The sequence below is a fragment of the Patagioenas fasciata genome, chromosome 7 (genome assembly GCF_037038585.1).
Source record: "Patagioenas fasciata isolate bPatFas1 chromosome 7, bPatFas1.hap1, whole genome shotgun sequence".
Classification (NCBI taxonomy): Eukaryota; Metazoa; Chordata; class Aves; order Columbiformes; family Columbidae; genus Patagioenas; species Patagioenas fasciata.
This window is the reverse complement of record NC_092526.1, coordinates 38,604,825-38,625,240: the sequence shown is the minus strand read 5'-3', so window position 1 is coordinate 38,625,240 and position 20,416 is coordinate 38,604,825. Positions and strand designations below refer to the sequence as shown.

Here is a 20,416-nt window from a genome sequence, read left to right as displayed (position 1 = left end):
CCAGACTTTACTCTGGGAGCTATAAAAAGCTCACCTAAAACAGCACGGTTTGGGGAATACTAGCCTGGCCTCACCAAGGGAATACCAGCCTACCAGTCTCACTGAAGGGAACCAGCTCGGCCTCACCAAGAGAATACCAGCACCCTGAGGACCCTCACTCTGAACCAGACACCAGACGCTGCGCTCCTGACCCCAGCATCCTCACCATGGAACACCGAGGCTACACATCATTGTACAAGTCCTGTCATCCACACTGCTGGGCCATAAGACACTGGATCACTCACTCTCTTCTTTTTTCCTTTCTCTCTGCTCTTTCCTTCTCTCCTTTTTTCTATACTCCCATTTCTTTGTCTCTCCTTCAGTACTCTCTTTCTCCCTTTCTCTTTTGAACATATAAAGATAACACCATCTTTAAGCTCTGCTGTTGATTTCTGGTTAAATTTCATATTATAGCTACTGATGGTTGCCAACATCTTGCTTGCAGTAGGATTTTTGCTGTTAATGTGTTGATAAGTTCTGTTATACTTTTGCCAAGTCACCATTTGCTGTAACCAATATTCCAACAAGAACTTTTACTAAAACTCAGAATTGAATTGGACCCTGGAGGTGGTTGTCTGTCATTCACTTCACATAACCATGCAGAATGAACCCAGAGTTAACTCACACCTGTTCTCACCTGTTGAGTCAGGGCACATGTCGCGTCTAGAGTTAACTCATCCCTCATCCCATCTGTTGAGACGGGACAGTTATTGTTTGTTGTTTTTTTTTTTTTTACACCAGTTACAGGGTGTTTCAGAAAGACAGACCCCAAAACACCTTGTGTTGTGATTTCAAATTGGATCCATCTTTTTGAAACACCCTGAACACCATTCTTAGGTGCACTTTGGGCCAAGCACCAGCCAGCTGGGTTTGTTAGAGCACAAACTTTATACTTGAAGCTGAAGCACAGGGACAGGAAACCCAGAGGTCCCACTTCCCCAGACAGACGTACTGTAATTACTACTGAATGAGCAAATTCAGAACCTACAGAGAATAAAACATCATGTAAAGTTAAGAATATCTGCAAAAAGATTAAGGGGAGGTATCTTACAATCTGTATGCACATCTCCCCCAACATATACCATATGACTGGCCAGTGACTGGAAAGATCAGAGCTGCCTAAAATGTGTTTGGCAACAGGACTGCACACATTTAATCAGCAGAATGCATTTCATTTGTTCTAACGCATCTTCTGCAAGTAAGCAAAATCCAAGGTTGAAGCTCTTAGCAAGAATTTAACTAGCTTTCCATGCCCCAGTTCTGTAAGGCTTGTCAGGCAGGGAAATCTACACTGCAAGCTAGCAAGAATGCATTTAAAATATTTACCGTGCTACAGCTATGAACTTCCTGACTGGGAACTACTACTCACCAGAACTGGAGGGGTGTTTGGTTCTTCATGATACTGGCGAATTCTTTCCTCTCTTGTCTCCTGCAATGAGTGTAGATTAGCTGCCCAGGCAGTAAGGTAGGTCTTGGAGCTATCCAAGTAGCATGACACAAAGTGATTTCTTAACATTAAACAAATCTTGCACTTCCCCTCAAGCCGAATGCTTTCATTAGACTAATGTATTGGAGGTAGTGGCAGGATTTACTTTAATAGATACATATTTTACCCTTCTTCACTAGCAGCAATTGCTGTAGATTGATCAAACAGAACTAACACAATCCCTAGCCTGAAAAGCCTTAAATTTTACTTCCACTCAATTCATCCAGCTCTATTTTTTTAATGTTGTCTCTTCATGATCACTCTCAGAACAAGAGCACTGAGGACACTGGTGAAAGCAAATGCCTGTGATGTCACCTTCATGAAAGAGGGTAGTGATCCATGGATTTCCACTGATTACATATCTGCTTGTTTTGTCCTCAGGTAGGTAATCCACTGAAGAATTTTCTGCTGTGAAACAGCTCTGCCGTGTTTCCTGAGGGTTTGCTGCTGAACTGAGCAACAGTAGTTAAATCTAACCAGAAGGATTTGTTGGTAAGGAAACACAGGAACACAGCAGGCACTTGGTACAGCATAGAGCTTTTAGCCTCCTCTGGGAGAAACAGCAAAAGCTTTTTACAGGAAAAAGACTGCCTGCTTATCTAGTGACAAGCTAAGATAATTAAATGAGTACCTATAACTTAATCTAAATTCTAGAAGCACACCCTGATCCTCCATCTCTTTAGCGTCCCCTAATTCTTAATACTTCCTCTACCCACAAAGAAATTTGATTTATAAGCGTTTGGCCTGTTAAAAGACACACCATAGAAACTGTTCCCTGAGGAGTTAGCTCCTGGCAGGCTCCTCAATGATCGGCTCCTCCATAGAGCGGAGATGTCAGTCTTCATACTTGATGGTTAAAGTGTTTTTCTTTCAGCCACACCAGTACACCTGCATGCTCAGTGATGGACACAACAGGGGGTGCTCTCTGCAGGGACACTGGCGCCTGGGTATTTTCTCACACAACAGGTTTGCATGCAATCTCAAGATCTCCCTGTTCTGATGGGTCCTTCAGATATTTAAGCCTCTTAATGTATGTTTAAGTTATGTCTTCTCAAGCAGAACTTTCCAGAAACACTATGCATTGCATCTTAACATTTCAAGTTTCTGTCTCCCTGCCCTGCCCCAAATTTCACACCAGGTATGAAGCAACAGTATTTCAGACATTGCAAAGTATCAGTGAGAAACACTTTGTTCCACTTCACTAATGCTGTTGCCAACTCCTCTTCCCACTCACGGGAAAGCTTTAGGAGGGAGTAAAATGTTACTGCCTCACTGCCCTTGCCACAGGGGCATTTCCAGCTGCTCTAGAGAGCAGCTGTTAAGAGTTATATAGCTTTGTAAGGCCTCACAACTTCAGACTGTTGTTACACCTCTGCACCCTGCTTACTGCGTTAGCTCAGGCATGATTTACTTACACCCATGTGAGTGCTTTTCACATCTGGGTCCAGGTAGTGGGGGTTAATATTAAAAGGCACTAAGCCTAGGGCCTGCAGGGAAGGTGGATAAACAATTGGCATATCATTGGTAGTATTAATGCTGATCGTTGCAACGTTGGTTCCTGCGCTGGATCCCACATAAGGAATCCCATCCTGAAAAACAAAAGCAATGATTGGTATGCAGTATCGCAACTAGGAACTGCGTTTTATAGCATTCATCAATCTCAGAGACTCAGCGATCAGACCAGACTTAGTACTTCTAGCTCACTTCACTGCTGACTTCATAAGTGAAAAGCAGACAAACAAGAATTCAGATTTTTGAGGTGCGCAATAGTTTGTATATGTCGTGATTGCTGGAGAATTAGCTGTTGAATGTCCTGCACTTGCAGCTCTGTGACCCCATCACAAGAGAGAACTTATAAGGTAGTCAGTGCATATATTAGACTTTGCTATTAAGAGAGGGGGAACTTGTCTACATTGCAGTTAGAGGAAATATCTGAACTAGCTTTTAACTACCAGTTTAGGTATTACTATTATGTACATAGCACTATGTACATAGTAGTATGTACTATGCTGTACCTGGAAGGATTTCACATAAACATACAAGCATATGGATAATGCTAAACAATTTGTAAGAATAAGCTACCTGGAGAGAACTGGTGTAAATATAACCAAATACCTATCTAGATTTCACTGAGGGACCAACATTTTATGGGTTTTCTGCCCACAACAGGCATTGAGCTTCTGTATATTAAGACAGCCTGGCTAACTTTTCTTCTTGGCAGCTGGCCTTTTCAGACACTGCACTTGCATAAATCTGCATGAAGTCGTTTGTGTTCCACAGTGCTAGGGAAACACCTTGCTCCTGTTCTCCTCCATGGACAGCATCTCTTTGCTGTGCCATATGAGATTCACCAGCCAGAACGGGGCTGCTGACCAGAAGGGCTCAGTGCCACTCGTACCTCTCAATTCCAGGTCAAAGAGGGAGGTACCCAAGGTAATTATACCACTTTCAACATCAACAGGGCGTTGTCTAGAAGGCACGTATGGATCCAGCTTTATTGCTGGTTTATTAGCAGACAACCTACAACTTGAACACATCTGTATCTATTAACAAGATACAAAGTGGATATCTCAAGCTGAAAAACAGGGTTTCTGGACATAAATTAAATCGCGCTGCTCTTCATTAGTATTTAAAGTTGAGGGGCTTCCTTCTAAGGTGCTGTGCAGCATTGTCCATCCCAAGGTTTTACAGTTCCACATGTGGGAAACTGCTCTAGAAAGACAGATTGCTGACCTTCTTTTCAGGCTTCAATGACTAATGACAGCCTTATTTGGCCACAGATTTCAATTCATCAGGCTGCATGAGATGGCTCAATATTTGAAGTATATTGAAAACAAGTATGTGGAATCAACTTGGATTTGTCTGAACAAGAGCTTGTACATGAGATCCTGCCTTTCAGACTTGGCCCAAACCCTGTAGTTTTTACCTCAAGAACTCTTTTCCTGATCTCCTGTATCAGGCTGTTGTCATAGAGAGCTTTCAGGAGACGAAATGTGTTCCCACCTCCTGCAGAAAGAGAGTCCAGCTTATTTAACATGCTTTCACCAACAATTTTAATCGAAGCTTTTACAAGTGGAGCAGGCCCAGTGATTTCTATGCTCTGTTCAGGGTATTATCCTGATTCAAGCAGCACTAAAACCAGAAGCTTCAGACAAACCGTCACTGAGCAGGCCATGGGCTCATGCCCCGAGTTGTCCTTGTAGCACCAACGCTGGCTGTTTGGCAGCAGACACTGTTCTAATACAAGGAGCGTGGCATTAGGACTCTGCTCAGTTTGAGCACAGTGGCCCTGCATCTTCCAGACTTCATAAGGTTCATACAGCTGCTATGATCATGTTTTAAACACTGAAGTACTGTTCAAATTAATAACTTGAAACTTACTGGAGATGAAGTTCCATTGATAAATTTCTCCTGCTTCCCTCCCCACCACTAAATTCAGGGTCTTACTGTTCCCAATTAAAGCACTGTTTTCTGTAGTTTCTAGTAATCACTAGCCCCAACTTTTTCATTGTTGTCTCTACAGTGCCAGCTCTGAGCAGGACTAATCCAATGCCCTTTATAAACCCTTATCAGGGAGCAAAAAGTAAAACTTACCAATAAATATTGCTTCGGATTTTCTTACAGCTTCCACTGGATCACAGGATTCATGAATGCTGTCCAGCCCATAACCTTAAGCGGAAAGGTATTCACTTTTGCCACTCCAGTTTGGAGGAACAATGTGGTATGTTCGGACCCCTTCTGCCTTCTCCCCACACCTCACTCAAGACAAATGTCTCACCAGACAACTAGGGAAACTTTGGAGAACTCTATACCACAAAACAGTGTATATGTCCTATATTAGTGCAGGGCTTATGAAGCAAACCTTTGCTTTATGGATACACACGCTCAGTGTCTAAGAGCAGAGCATTTCACTCAGCAGGTGCCACCTGAGGCACAAAGTCCCCCTGAGCATTACTGGCTCACTACAAAATGAGAGAGAAGGAAAAAGCTGTCAGTTCAGCTTGATTGTGAGTCTGTGATGTGCCATCATTGGTCTAGCATTACTGCAACTATCTGATCTTTGTGATTTGGTTTTTTGGTAACAGTTAAAATGTCTGGCTTTGACAGATTTGCCTTGCTGGGGTTCACTAAGTGCAGGAAGTACCAGGAGAGCCAGAAGTACATGGGACATCTGATAGCAGCAACCTCTCTGCAAGATAAGGAACAAGGTGTGCTGCTCAAGGAAGTGAGTACTGACTATTACTACAGTAACAGGTCCAAAGTTATCCTGAAAGGTGATAGATATTAGATGGAGGTGTTGCTGCAGGCTGCTCTGAAAAGATCTTTGCTCGAAGCAAAGCTCAGTTGCTGTTCATCATTGAAATATCTGGCTGGTTGAAATGCATTAGAGTAAGAGTATTCACTTAACCCCAGTAGTTGCACTGCTTGAGCAGAGGTTTAAGATGCACGGGAAGAAATATTCCCCTGTGTGATAAAGGAGGATAAAAAGATGCCACTTAGTATTCAGGAACCAACACTTCCTCTCTGAAGTAGTTACAAAGTGTTTGCAACAAGATTTCTTCCGGAGGCCTCTACAGCGTGGACTTCTAGGCACAATTCAGCAAACAGCTCCGTGCTGCAGTCACTCCTATTACAGCAGAGCCGGCCAAACCCCTCTGCCCCTCTCTGCAGCACCACCCCTGTTCGGACCTTAGGAAAACGGACTGTGGCAGCGTTCATGCCCAGGGGCGTTCACCGCCTCGGCCCCTCTTACAGGAGCGGCTGGCGAGGCCGGTCCCGGGCACGGCCGGAGCCCGGCACGGCCGCTCCCTCGGCAAAGGCGCCGTTTCCGCGTCAGCTGCCCGCGGGACTCTGCGCCGGGGCGCTCCAGCCTTACCCAGGCTTTCAAACTTCTCCCTGGCGGTCCGGGCGTAGGCATCTCGGTCGTGCAGGGCGTAGGGAACGAACAGCACCCGCTTCACCTTCCTGGGAGAAGAGAGGGGAGAGAGCGCTTAGCGCGGCGGGGGAGGGCCCGGCCAGGGTCCCGCAGCCCTTCCGCAGCGCTTACTCGCCCAGGAAGTTCTTGATGTGCTGCTGGCAGTGGCCCAGGTACCCCCCTCCGTGCAGGGTGGAGTTGGACACAAGCAGCAGGCGCCGCGGGCCCCCCATGCCGGCCCGGCCCGCCCCTTCCTGCCCCGCCGGGGTGGGGCCGAGCCGCCGCCGCCGCTCCCACCAGCCCGGCCATGCTGGACTTCGCCATCTTCGCCGTCACTTTCCTGCTTATCCTGGTGGGCGCCGTGCTCTACCTCTACCCGGTAATGCTGCCGGCGGCGGGGGAAGGGGGCGCACGGACCGGACCGGCGCGCAGGGAGCGAGCGGCCGTGGGCCTGAGTCGCCCCGTGCGGCCCCGGCCCTTCCCTTCCCGCGGCCCCTGCGCTCGGGCGGTGCCGGGCTCGCTGCCCCGGGGCCGGCGGGACGTGGCCGGCGCTCCCGGGAGCGCTTGTTGCGCAGGGCGTTCCCGGCCGCAGGCTGCGGCACACGGCGTGTTCTACGGCGTTGGCTGCACACCCTGGAGTTCTGCACGTCTGCCGCTGTCCAGGGCAAAATCCAGGTGTAAGATCTACATCACAAACCTGAACTTTAAAATCTTTATGCAGACATCTTTCAACTATGTCTATAATCATGGTTTAGTCAGTGAGACCAGGCACACGCAGTTGATAGGCTTCAGAAGCCTTAGTAGGTTTGAGGCCTGAAGATGTGGCTTATCCATCTTTTGTTTAATGTTTGTAAGTTGTGCAGCTGTATTGATGTGGAAAATCCAGCTCTCCTGCTGGAGAGCTTAATCTTAAAATCTTAAATTCAAGGAGGTTGATCCATTTCCTTTTACTCTCTAGGCATCTAGGCAAGCATCAGGTATCCCTGGGCTGGCTCCAACAGATGAAAAGTAAGTGCTTTCTGTCTTAGTATCGATCAAGTTCAGGATTGGCAGAGGATGCTGCTCATGACCAGACACCCTCTTTGTGTTCCCAGGGATGGCAACTTGCCAGACATCATTGCCAGCAGCAGTTTGCATGAGTTCCTGGTGAACCTTCATGAAAAATATGGCCCACTGGTCTCTTTCTGGTTTGGAAGGCGTCTTGTTGTCAGCCTCGGCTCCATTGATCTCCTGAAACAACATATCAACCCCAACCGGTTGTGTAAGTGTCCTTTGCTTTGTCTTTGAGTCCATTTGTTCCTTCTGGTCTTGCTTGGCATCCTGTGTCAAAGGAAGCTGGGGCTTCATTCTGAGTAGAAAGAAAATGAGACTTAGTTTGCAGCTGTCATGGTGGGTCAGGTATGTCTTTGGTCCTTCTTATTGGAATTGAGCATCAGTGACCAAGAGTTGCTGCTGTCTAATGGCCATCAAGAAATTAGCATGCTTGTGTCTTTTACCATCTCCCTACAAGCAAATGTTGATGGAAAACATAATGCTCATTAGTAACTTGAAACTGCAAGGTGAAGATCCTGGAGCCATTTGGCAAACATTTTAAAAACAGCTTGAAATACAATGTAAGAGAAGGAACTTTGCTAAATTAAGTCTGAAAACAGCTGTGCCAGATTGTGATAGCTCCCTTGTGTGGTTCAGTGTGGAGGTTTTTAAAGTAGTATTTGAAGTGCTTTAACTTCCGTTTTTCTTTGGTGTGTGGAACTTTGTGCTGAAAGCTTCAAATGATCTTCTAGACTTGGAAGTGATGAGTGGTGCTGGTAGCTGACTTCGCCATCTTAGTCCTGGGAGGGTATTTGAATTTATGGTGTAAGCCTCTTAGGTGGGTGCTTTTCTTCCTAAGGTGATGCCAGATAATAAGTTAACTCAGTTGACGTTTGGCTTTAACCTCTTGTTTTTCCAGTTTTCATCCTATAAGGTTGAATAAGGTGCTGGTTGCACAGCTCTGACCTGATACTGTAGGCTGTCTATAGGCACAGGCACATATCTCAGCATCGCTTTGTGCTGGGGTCGTGACGGGTAAGCTTTTTGTACAGTTGCATGATGGACTCAAAAAAAAACGGTGACAATCTGGGGAAGATGTGGGAGTTAGCAAAGATCAGCAAGACACAGCAGATAGCAATGACACTCCAGAAGGTGGAAACCCACTCTGAAAGAGCTACATGCACTGATGTGGGAAATAGAGCAGACAGTCACTTTCTCCACACTCAGAGAAGCGGTGACAGGCCCTTGAGCAGGGAAGTTCTCAGAAATGTACTGAATTTGGGAGTACCCACATACTGTAAAAAAAACAAATACAGTGCGTGGACTTAAAATACAGGTAATGAAGTCACCCAGGCAGCTACAGACTAGCCTGGCATCCTGCTATGCCCAAGGGCTAAACAGGTTTGTTAAGGATGGGGATAAATAGGAAATGCATGCTCTACTTCTTTGATAATTAGAATTCTAGACAAGGAAAGTGATAGAACTGTGTTTCTGTCAGAGTTTCAGTTCAGAATTTGCTTGGACACTGCTTGGGTTATCACTGAAGGTGGAGGCAATGGGATATGAGAAGTGAAAGTGGGAGCAAGGCTGGATTGTGTTGAGAAAGTGAAATGCTGGGTTGGGGAGGTTAAATACTCCCAGTTAGGTTGGCAACCTGTCCTGATGGCATCACACTGGGACCCCTTGTCAGCACAGGGAAGCAGAGTGTCAGAGCAAGGAGACGGGTACCCCTGGGGCTGGGGCAGCAGCAACAGGAAGCAGGGGAACAAGAGCTGGATTAATGGCCTGCAGGATGACATGGCCACGGAAAAAAAGAAAAGAGTGCATGTATTTTCTGTAGAGAGAGGAAAGGATGATGAAACATGAGCCAGACTGAAATCCTGTGTATGGCTCTGGCCTCTGCACTCAGCATGATTTTGAATAAAGAAAGTGCAAAGGCAGGCTGCTAGCCTTGAAATTGGACTAATTGCATTCACAGTTATTAACAGGTTCCTAGTGCCAGGAGACTATTTTTCCTTATGTTTAAGGCAGTGTTTGAAGTTGGTACATTTTCGTGGCCTCTTAGAGCTTTGTTGAGATTAGTTTGCAAGGAGAATTCAAAGGAAGTCAAACTTTGCTGCTGGGACTGGCAGTTCCTGTGAGATGCTCCAGGGAAGCAGTCCAGGACTGGGAAGGGTGTGGGTGTAAAAAGGGTGGACTAGCTCAGGATTGCCAGGACCAGTGTGTTCAGAGATGCACTTGGAAAACTCCCATGAGCTGATGTCACCTTTTGGGTTGGGACAATAAACCTGATGGATATCAAGTGCTGGAGATGGAGCTATGGGTCCTGGACTGTTTGAGCAGGACCGCTTTAAGGACTGCTTTATTGCTGTTCTGTGCAGGTTCAAAGGTCCTTTCCATTTGTGATACTCAGTTCCGCTTGGCTTTTGTTTCGACTGTCAAGAGTTAGATCTTTTCCCCACATTCACTTATAATGATGTCCAGGACAACACTCTGAGGCTCCTGGAATGAGGGAGATTTCCTTATAAGTGGAATGAACATTTGAATTTTTATATGCTTCACTAAGAGGACTGAAAATGTAGCCTTAAGATGTTTTCAAGACAAGGACAAAGGAAGAAGTCTGTGAAAGCGGTGGCAGGACAGAGCTCTGTCTCTGAGAGACTGTTTGTGCCTTGTGGAGTCCCTGTGGAGAAACAGCCATTTCCCAAATGCTGCGAGGCAGGGCCAGCCCTCAGCAAAGGGCAGCCTGGGCTCTGCAGTCCTGAGTGCACAGCAGTGGGTGGATCAGTGACATGGCACTGCCGTTTTGCACCAGAGAAGGGGAGACAAAAACTCAGCCCATGCTTGATCCAGCAGTTTTCTTTCATCTGCACCAGGAGACTTTTGCAGTTTCTGCAGGTGGTGGTGCTAAGCATCCTCTGGCCTCTCCAAATGCATCTGCTTGCCAGATTTGCCGTGTGGGCTTCACCACCAACCATGTGTCTTTCTGGCTACCCCAGCACTGTACCTCACTCTGCCAGGACCAGTCAGCGGGCGATTGTGGCACGAATAGCAGCAGCCCATCCATGGCAAAGTAGCTCGGAGGAGGAATTGGCAGCAGCAGCTAGAGTCACATAACAGCCTGCTCCACGTGGAGAGCCACCGGTACCATCTGCTCTGCCGAAAGACACACACGCATAATCCTTGTCATTCAAAGTGGGAAAGAGGGTGAGATGCAGAGCTTAAAAACATTGGAAGGGAAATTATGTGAGAGAAGAGTATTTAGGAAAGTTTACCATATTCATGGCCTCATTAGCTACCTCTGTGTCGTTAGGTAGTAAGTCCTCTGCAGGTGGGAATTGTCTCGTGTGTTTGTCCAGTAGCATAATGAGGCCCTGATCTCTGCTGGGAATCCTAAATACAGCCACAATTGGTAAAGTCATAGGTGTCTAGCTCAGCCTTGATGTTTTCTGATGCCTCAGAGGTTTCATTTTCCAGCTGGGAGAAATAACAAATTGTCATAAAATATCCCTCTTGAAAACCCCCTGATGGCTGCTTCTAAGTAGTTCCTTAAAGATTCTGCCAGTTTTGCAAGACCCACAGAAAAGTTTACAGAAAGGGAAAAGTATATGCATAGTTTTGCCTTGACATCTAATGTACCTTAGCAAATTTATTAAGTAAAGGCCTCTGGTGGTAAAATTCAGAGTTAAAAATCTAACTGAAGCGAGCTGTGGATATGAAATATGGAGGATGTGTGTTTTTGTCTAGTTTCTACACCGTTGCAAGTGTCTGTGCAGAAGAAAGATGGGAATTAAGGCAATTAGAAGTAGAAGGCATTCTGTAGCTTCGTGGGGCCCTGTTTTCTGCCAGAGCTCTGCTGGAGGCAGCCCTCAACTGAGAAAGGCGGGTGTTAATTTGGGAAGAGTTCATCAGCAGGGAACTCGGTAAATGCAAGAGAAATCATGCAGGAGCAGTAAGGTGTCAGCTGAGGTTTGCTGGGCCGTGAAGCAAGGTGAGGAGCACACAGAGCAACCTCTGGCCCCGTCTCTGATGGGAGCTGATCTGTGTTGAGCATGCAGCCATGGTCAGGGCAGGAGAGCGTACCAGGTGTCAAGAGGGAATGTGCTAGAGGGGCTGCAGATCAGGCTGGAGGAGGCGGGAAAGGAGCACGCCATGCTCACTGGTGTCGCCAAGTCAGTGACACCACCAGCTGGGAACTGGAAAGCTGGAAACAAGTTTCTGAGGTGTTACTGCTAAAGAGTTCCTTGGCAGAGCCAAGAGGCCCCCTCTGCAGGGGTTGCTGATCACAGGATAGTGCTCTGCCTGAGAAGAGACCTTATGAGGTCCCAGCCCACTGAGCAAGAGAAGCTTGACAGCCCAAAGAGGTGCACAAGTAACAGTGCCTGGTTAAAGAGGTTGCTGTTTTAATCATCTCTGTGTGATGTGACTGCCTGACTTTTGAATGGCGTTTCCTTTTTTGCTTTCAGCGGATCCTTTTGAGACAATGCTGAAGTCCCTCTTGAGGTACCAGTCCAGCTTGAATGCGGATACAGGAGAGAGCCACATGAGGAGAAAGCTGTATGAAAATGGCGTCAACAAGGCCTTGCAAAGTAACTTTGCTCTCATCCAGAAAGTGCGTAACTGCCTTTGTACAGCAGAGAAGCCCTGTACGGCTCACAGGGGAACGTTTAGTGAAAATGATCACTAGGATAAAGGAGCTGTGTTCAAATTTGTGCTGGAACTGTAAGCATCTGAGACAGCGAACAGTCTCTGCCCGTTCAAGCACGGTGTGAATATTTGGTTTCTCATAGCTCCAGTGAGGTAGGGGGAAGGCTGAGCTTGATGGCTTTTTATGCCAAGATACCAGAGGCAGTTAAAGATACTGGAGCATCTGGATTCTAGATTTATTTCCCAGGACAGGAGGAAGGAGCAAGGAACCAGCTCTTGGGATCACAAACGGGTGAAGAACTGTTCTGTTGACTCAGTCCAGCAGCCAGAATTTTATCTGTTTTCTCAGTCTGGAGCTACTAGCATTAAAGGTTTTAACGCTTCTGTTGTGATAGAGGGAGCAGGAGAGGAGGACGGGGCTACCTTGTTGAGGAGAAACCTTGGGAACAGGCAGAAGATTTGAGGCTAAAATGTTACTGTTTGTAAGTTAATGGAAGGAAACCCTGGAAAGAGCGTAGCTTCATGTTATAGCCGTGAAAATGTGGTCTGCCCTAGGAACTGGGTGGGAATGTCTCTAGGGTATGTTTGGTAAATAGGCTGCTGATATTACTGCCAACTAATGGTTCCTTCCCTCTCCAGCTGTCAGAAGAGCTGCTAGCCAAATGGCTGTCTCTCCCTGAGGCGCAACACGTGCCCCTCTGCCAGCACATGCTGGGCTTTGCCATGAAGTCTGTCACGCAGACAGCTATGGGCAGCAGCTTTGAAGATGACCGGGAAGTTATCCGATTCCGCAGGCACCACGATGCAGTAAGTGTCACAAAGAGCCAGGAAATCTCCTATTATCTTTTTCCACACCAGCAGCACACAGCTTGTGTCTGTGTACAGTTTAGTACAAGCTACTGCTGAGGCTTGAACATTAAGTTAACATTAAGTTTAAGAGCTTGAGGGCTCTGCCTCAGTTATCCCAAGCTGAAACTGTCAGAAAGATCCTACTGCTCATCCTGCTGTCATTAGTCTAAGATGTTTCTAGAGGATATATGGGGATCAGGAACCCAGATCCAATGGCAATTGAAAGGTGTTTGGTACATAAGTGAGTTAAACTCTACCGGGAATGCTAATGGCACTTCCGCTTTTCAAAGATCTTCTGAAGGCTCCGGGACATTGTGGAGACAGGAAAATCTGAGAAGGTCCCAAGCTATGTCCTCATCTGGGGATGTTAAATCTGCTGGTGATAGGGTGGGAAAGAAACAGTTAATCTCCCATTAAAGATTCCCATGCCTTTTTCCCTACAGTTGTAATTACAGTTGTTTCATTTCAGCTCAGTTTCAGCTATCATAATATCTGGAATGGAACAGGCTGTCCTAGAGAGGAGACCAGTTTTGTATTCACATGAAGTCTTCATTTGATTTGGTGTTTTCGTATTACTGAATAGGGGAAGAATAGAAGCGTCTCAGCTTGTGGTGAGTGATGGTGCTCTTCTCTCTGTCCTTTCAGATCTGGTCAGAGATTGGGAAAGGTTTCTTGGATGGGTCCCTTGACAAAAACATGACCAGGAAGAAGCTTTACGAAGATGGTAGGTACCTCCCAAAATTGGAGTCTTCCTTCCACTCTGATTAATACTGATTTTCAAACCTGTTATGGCAGTGCTTTTATTTCTCATATATTTCACAGTAAGTTACTTTATTTTTCAGTTGTCCTGTCTTTTTTGTCACAAATAGTTAAAGCCTTTCAGTATTGATTAAGAAGATGTTAAAAGCAGTTTGTATCCAGAACTAAGGATTTGCTTGTTAGTCCTCCAAACCCAGTGTTTCCATCTTTTTGTTGTTAGTTCTTTGGGTTTCAGAACCTGAGGACAACTACTGTCTCATTAAAATGGGCTTTTCTCCTGGGCACTTGTTCAGGACTGTTCCTGAGTTGTAGCAATATGATGCATTAGGACACAATTTCGCAAACTCCAGGTAGTGTGGTTTGGTGTTTAGGTGTTGCTGATTTCAGCTCATCGAATACATGTCTCAGTTATACCTGTAAGGTTGGCTTTTTATAGGCAACCTGTCTTGCTTGGTTCCTACCTTTTCAACTAAATTGGAGATACCACCTTCCAAATTGACAGCAACATGTAACAGAGGCTGCTTCTGTAAGTGAGCCCAGCAGGGACAGCTGGTCTGAAAATCTGCTTGGGGAGATGGATTTGCTTCTCTGCAGCACTCAGAATGACCAGGTTTTAAAATAAACATGTTTTTTTGCTTCCAAAGCTCTGATGGAGATGGAATCCACCTTAAGGAAAGTTACAAAGGAGCGCCGAGGGAGATCATTCAACAGACACGTCTTTATAGACACCTTGCTGCAGGGGAGCCTGAGTGACCAGCAGGTCTGTGCAGCTAAGTCATTACACACTAATGGACTTGCTCATTACATTGTAGCCTTTGATTAATTTGAACTTTTGCATCTTAGATGAGATTCCATACTAAAGCAGAGTTTCTTGTTCTTTTTCTGTCCCTACAATTTTTAATTGCATTAGACTTCGGTAGCTTCCTTGCCACCGCTTCATTGCTATTTTTATAAACCAGAAGTATGTTAGCATTATGCATGGCTCGTGCCATCCCAGTGCAAGGTCTGTAGAGAGTTCACTCTCTGTCTTCTAGATGTATTTCCTGCTCCCTGCACTAAAGGGATTTCATGCGCTTGAATGGAGAATGTGCCACTTCTTTTTTATCTTTACAGTCTCATGAACTTCCTTCTCTGAAGTAGATTTTATTTCCTAGATTCTGGAAGATACCATGATTTTCTCCTTGGCAGGATGCATAATCACTGCTAACTGTAAGTACAGATTGTAAGTAATTTTCCATCCTCAGATTCAGCTGTCTAAAGCTCTGTGTGATGACATGAGGCTTATTCTAGGCTAATGAAAACTTACGGTCATCATTCTGTTTCTCCTGAGCTGCAGATGTGTAGGACACGCTAATTTTACAGCGGACTCTCAACACAGCCTCACAGCTAGTGATTTGAAACTAAGCTGTGTTTGACAACCTTCCCAGTCTTTTGGTGAACCTTAGATTTTCTTCCCATTGCTTTTCGCTTGCACTCTCAACCCAGCCAACTGATGCTAAATTTCATGAAAAAGCACCAAAAGATATCAGCCACAAAGATCATGTTGTAAAATAGGCTCTGGAATGTGGGAAGGAAATTAGAGCAGAGTGCTGGAATTTGACTGGCTGCTTTGAATTTCTGGAGGATAGGTGTGCTCCATGGATGGAAGGCTTTCAAATAAGCTACTTTGTGATTTGTGCAAAGATTATGGTAAAAAAAATATGGATATAATAAGCTGGAGCTGTATAAAGTCTTTTATGATGTGGGATGATTATCAGGCCCTGTATCTCAGCCAGTGGGGCTGGAACTCCAAAGAAAACCTCCTAGGTGCAGCTGGGTGTTAAAGAATGTGGAAAGTAAATTTGGCAAATATGATAATGCTCTTCCCAGATAATATCCTCTCCAATTTTAAGGGACTTGACTCCTCAGGGATTCCAGATCGTTCTAATGAATAGACAGGTTGGAGTGGCAGGAACATTTACTTGTAGCTTTAGGAAAACTGCATCCTACACAGTTATTTCTTATGCTGTTGAAAATATCTCTTGAATACCTCACAAAATAGCTGTAGATGTAAGGGAAACAAGTGCTGGCCAGCCTGCTGCAGGGAGCTCTGTTGCTCTTCTTGCTTCCAGTCAGGAGCCCCAGATGTTGGCTGTCTGGAGTACCCACCTGAGATGTGCTGGGGAAGCCCCCTAAATAAGAGAATTTTCTGATGCTTTGGACAAACCAGCTTTTCATTTGCATGACTGGCCTAATACCCTGGTTCCCCAGGGTTTCCTGGGCTGTGTGGTCCCTTCCCCAGCCTGCTGTGACCAGAGGGTCAGCCTTTTCTGTGCCAAAAAGTAATGTTGCAAATACAAGAAGTAAGAAAACTGCATTAATTTTGTAAAGGATTGAATTTTCTGGGTCCAGTCTTATCTTGATTTCTTCCCCAGTGTGTACCTGGGCAGTCTATTTCCTGACAACCTCTGAAGATGTTCAGCAGAATCTCTACAAGGAGATGAATGGTGTTCTGGGGAAGGGACCAATTACACATGAGAAAATCGAGCAGCTCAGGTGGGTCCTATGGAAGGAACTTCGGAGGAAGGTTGTGTGGGGACAGGGGCTTCACGTACTGGACCTGATACCCAGCCTACACTGGGACAGGAGAAGGCATCCCAGAGCTACTCTGTTCTTTTTTCTGGAAGTGATCAAACCACAGGATGACTTGCAGCACAGAGAGAATCTGCTGTAGGGCCCTAGACATGGGGACCAAGCTGCTGTCTTCACGGTGTCTATAGGAAACCCTTTAGGTTCATTGGCAGAGCACAGAATCAATGCCCTGGCTGCAGGGCTGAATTTTTTTTTGTTATTGTTTTGTTTGGTTTCTCTTCTGGTTTTCTGAAAGTAATCAGTCATTTTAGTGGTTGGATTCATTTTATACATATTTAGAGAGAAAGCATGGAATAATCTTCTTTCAAAAGGGCCACAGAACTAGGATGATGACTAGTCAACAGTGTGCCTTTATTTTTCATGCATCTGTTGGTGCAACTGGGTACGTTTTGTATTTGGACTAATGGCAGAGTTCCAGTAAGGGAGTATTGAGTGTGTGGGTTTCTTGCCCCTTCTTGTATGGGTGAGAGGTCCAAGATAAGGACTGGTGTGTTTATGCTTTTAAGCAGAGTCAGTTTGCTTTAAAATCGGAAAAAAAAGTGTGGTGAAGAGAGATTTCAGTAACCTTCCCTAAAAGCTGATAATGAGATTCAATGCTTCTTGCAAAGATGCTGGGATTCTCTGCCAGAAAAAAAAACAATGAAGTGCCTTGGTGTGGCTTGAGAGAGCTCCAGGAGCAGACTGTGGCCCCAAATGCAGCAAGTGCCACCACAAGGACATGGACAAACTTCTCTCTGGGAAGGTTAAACTGACCAAGTCTTATGGTTGCAGGTACTGTCGGCAAGTCCTGTGTGAAACAGTGCGAACGGCAAAGCTCACTCCCATTGCTGCACAGCTGCAGGAGCTGGAGGGAAGGGTCGACCAACATACCATCCCCAAAGAGGTAGGGCAGTACTAGGAGCACCAGACCAGGTTCCTTTCCTGAAGGGGAGTTTGCTGTTTCCTCCTCTTCCCGCAGGGTGGTGAGGCAGGAAGACCATTTCTTCTGACACTATTGAACCCAAGCAGCTGCTCTGGCATCTCAAAGTACAGCATAGCTCTAAGTTTGCCCTGTAGTTCCTCTGTGTGAGAGGCTCTGGGAAGTCATGGTCTCTTCCTGAGTAGATTTGCTTCCAGTTCTGGGTCCAACAGGGGTGAATCATCTTTTGAAGGGGCTTATGGGTTCAGTTGTGCATAAAAGAGCATGATTTCAGGCCTGATCATATCACCCAAATTTCCTAAAGTGGTACCCTCCATTGCAGAGAATGAATAGTCCATACGTATATGCCAGCAAGAGGAAGGGAGCAGGATCAGACCCTCTCTAACCACCAGCAGTTGTGGTGTTGGCCTCAGAAGTTAAAATCCTAACATCTGGGCATGGATTATGGAAATCTGTAGATGAATATAGCACATTATATTTTTAATCCACCTAATGAAGATGTGTAGTCTACAGAATAATCATCATCCAGCATAGCTGTCCAGAGGTGTCTTTAATTGTGTATTTCTTTCTGCTCTGACATATATCTCCTAATTTTCTTTGCAGACACTTGTGCTTTATGCTCTTGGTGTGATGCTGCAGGATAGTTCATCATGGCCATCACCATACAGGCATGTAGAATCAAGACTTTTATTGCAATGGATTCCTTTCCTTTTTTAAATTAATATTCTTTAAATCCTCCATGCAGCACAGCCTGTTTGGCTGCAGGGCCTGCTTTAAGCCGATTTTGGAGATGAAAGGGAGTCTATAAGACAGGCAGTTTATGAAGGTCTTGGGTTGTCTCCATGGGTGGGATTTTGGGGCAAATCAAGTCATGATCCTCCCCTGCTCCAGTCTGTGCATATGTGTTAGAGCTTAATAACAATTTTTATTGTGCACACACACAGCTTCCCTGGCAAATGCTGGTAAATTCTTTTTAAGGTTTTCTGTGAGAGAGAAACAGCGATTTGAATGGCTTTAGAATCACTGCTTGTCGTCATGAAACAATGATGCAAAGGAGGAAGTGTCAGTCTGAAGTTTTGGTTTTTCTCAGGGGGAAGGAAATTGATACCTCATTACTTCTATCTGTGAAAACAAAACTGGATTCAAGCCAGTGTTTCAGAAGATAAAGAAAAAAAATTGCTGTAGCTTCCTGTGGCCTCCAGGTGGCAAATACTAACATGTATCTGACTTACTTTGCTTGGGCTGGGAAAAAATCTGGGTCAGTTATTCTAGACAGACAGAACAAGCAGCTGAGATTTAGGAGAAAGGAACAGTGCCCTTAGAACAGCATTTGCCCTCTTCTGCAGGTGTAGCTCTTACAAAAGTGTCAGGCGTTGATGCACTGATCTACGAGCATCTTGGAAGGGATTGCAAACCAGGGGAGGACACGCACTGTGTTTGGGAAGGGTTTGCTGAGGCCTTGTGGGAGGGACAGGGAGGACTGCTATGAACATACTGTCTTTATTCCAAGGGGAAGAAGGTTGAGAATTAGCCCAAGGTAGATATGTATTTCAGTGATGGAGACAGAGGATCAGCTCTTTGTGATCCTTTCACCTGCACACTGTACAAAAACACTGTGCGCAGCTGTTTTCCCTCCCTATTTTTTTGCTGGGCAGCTGCATTTTCTTTCCTATTCCAACATCTGTAATTTGCCGCTTCGGGAGGAATGCAAGTTTCATGCTGCTTTTACTGAGGGTCAGCACCCACATGCTTTTTCACCTTGGTGGAAGCAGAGCTTGCATGTTTAGGCAGGGAGCCAAAGGTTTGAAGTATAAGCAGAAATATTTAGCAGCAAGTGAAAGAGAACTGCCTTCCATCCATCAAATTTCCTGTTTATTTTTTTTATACTTAAATTGAATGATATTTTATTAGTCTCCCTGTGGCTAGTTGATTATGGGAATCTTGTTTTAACTCATGCCAGTCCTGGATAATAGTTTTCTCGCAGCCTCCACCATCCTAATGCTGGAAACCACTTTTCTCACTTGAATGAATCACCAGCTTCCCTCCCCCTCACATACACACACCAGCTGCTTGAAGAAAAGGGTGAGGTGCGAGGAGAAAAGGGAAATATCTTTGGATGTGAGAGAGGAAGGGACACGGGGGAAGGGAGAGGGGGAGACACAACAGATGGTGTGTGCCCTGGAGAGGAACAGAGGGCAGGTAGCAGCATCAGCTCAGCTGTGTACTCAAGCTAAATATGCACTGCTGAGAGGTAATGCACATTAGTTCCAGCCCCGTGTCACACTAACTCAATTTATCAGCATTTTGACCAAGCTTGGACACAGCTGACCACCTGGGAACATAGATGGAGTGGATGCACAACTGCCATCACATATCTGTGTGGAATTACTCAGCATGATTTATAGACAGCAAATTAGTGAAATTCTGTATTTTGTTGCCAGTTTCTTATTCATGTGTGTGCGCACACATGTGTCTGGGGAAAGGATTCTGTGCTCTCACAGAAAGGCTCAGTGTATTTTGTCTTTCATAGGTTTGACCCAGAGAGATTTAACGAGGAATCTGCCATGAAAAACCTCTCCTTGTTGGGTTTTTCGGGGAGCCAGGAGTGCCCAGAGTTGAGGTGGGTGTAGAGAAGGTCTTTGTGTGTCTCTGTGGCAGGCAGAAGAGAAGGTGGTTTCAGCCCTTTCCTATTACTGCAGGGACAATCTGTCCAAGCTGGCAGTTGTCCTTTGGCAGATTTACATCACAGCAAGGTTTTATTCTTTTCTCCTGTCTCTTCCTTCAGGTTTGCCTATATGGTGGCTACAATTCTGCTTAGCGTCCTGGTAAGGAAACTGTATCTCCACCCAGTGAAAGGACAAGTCATGGAGACCAAATATGAGCTGGTAACCTCACCAAAGGAGGAGGCCTGGATAACGGTATCTAAGAGAAGCTAAGAGCAAGGCAAACAAGGTGCTGAATGTGCCAGCAGTGAAGTTCTGAGCAAGAGTCTTAGGGGGAACCATACTGGTGCCACACTGATTCAACCGAGGAATTTTACGTCTCGATTTTGTTACCTTCCACATTCTTAACCACATACCTCTCTTGGGTACTTTTTCTAACTCAACCAGTAGTGATATTAAAGTAGATTTAATCTGTA

At 45.6% G+C, this 20,416-nt stretch overlaps 2 protein-coding genes across 2 annotated transcripts in view; one reads left to right on the top strand and one right to left on the bottom strand.

Annotated features, from left to right (window-relative positions):
* Positions 1-6,721, bottom strand: part of LOC136102980 (alpha-aspartyl dipeptidase-like) — an 8,317-nt gene extending 1,596 nt beyond the window's left edge. The window contains exons 1-6 of the mRNA XM_065840645.2: positions 6,573-6,721; positions 6,402-6,490; positions 5,120-5,194; positions 4,452-4,531; positions 2,941-3,114; positions 1,409-1,468 (exon numbers count right to left, since the gene is read on the bottom strand). Coding sequence (XP_065696717.1) covers positions 1,409-1,468; positions 2,941-3,114; positions 4,452-4,531; positions 5,120-5,194; positions 6,402-6,490; positions 6,573-6,673 — 579 coding nt within the window. The 5' untranslated portion in view covers positions 6,674-6,721. The remainder of the gene's footprint in view (positions 1-1,408; positions 1,469-2,940; positions 3,115-4,451; positions 4,532-5,119; positions 5,195-6,401; positions 6,491-6,572) is intronic.
* Positions 6,683-20,416, top strand: CYP20A1 (cytochrome P450 family 20 subfamily A member 1). The gene is made up of 13 exons (XM_065840641.2): positions 6,683-6,819; positions 7,399-7,448; positions 7,535-7,701; positions 11,939-12,084; positions 12,759-12,926; positions 13,614-13,692; positions 14,372-14,487; positions 14,882-14,936; positions 16,142-16,262; positions 17,130-17,241; positions 17,881-17,945; positions 19,808-19,897; positions 20,063-20,416. Exons 1-13 carry the CDS (start codon positions 6,748-6,750, stop codon positions 20,211-20,213), a joined length of 1,392 nt encoding a protein of 463 aa, XP_065696713.1. The 5' UTR covers positions 6,683-6,747; the 3' UTR covers positions 20,214-20,416.

Coding starts and splice junctions, on each gene's coding strand:
- CYP20A1 (XM_065840641.2), top strand. CDS start 6,748: ATGCTGGACTTCGCCATCTTCGCCGTCACTTTCCTGCTTATCCTGGTG. Junction 12,927..13,613: donor TCCGCAGGCACCACGATGCA/GTAAGTGTCACA, acceptor CTGTCCTTTCAG/ATCTGGTCAGAGATTGGGAA. Junction 17,242..17,880: donor AACATACCATCCCCAAAGAG/GTAGGGCAGTAC, acceptor TTTTCTTTGCAG/ACACTTGTGCTTTATGCTCT.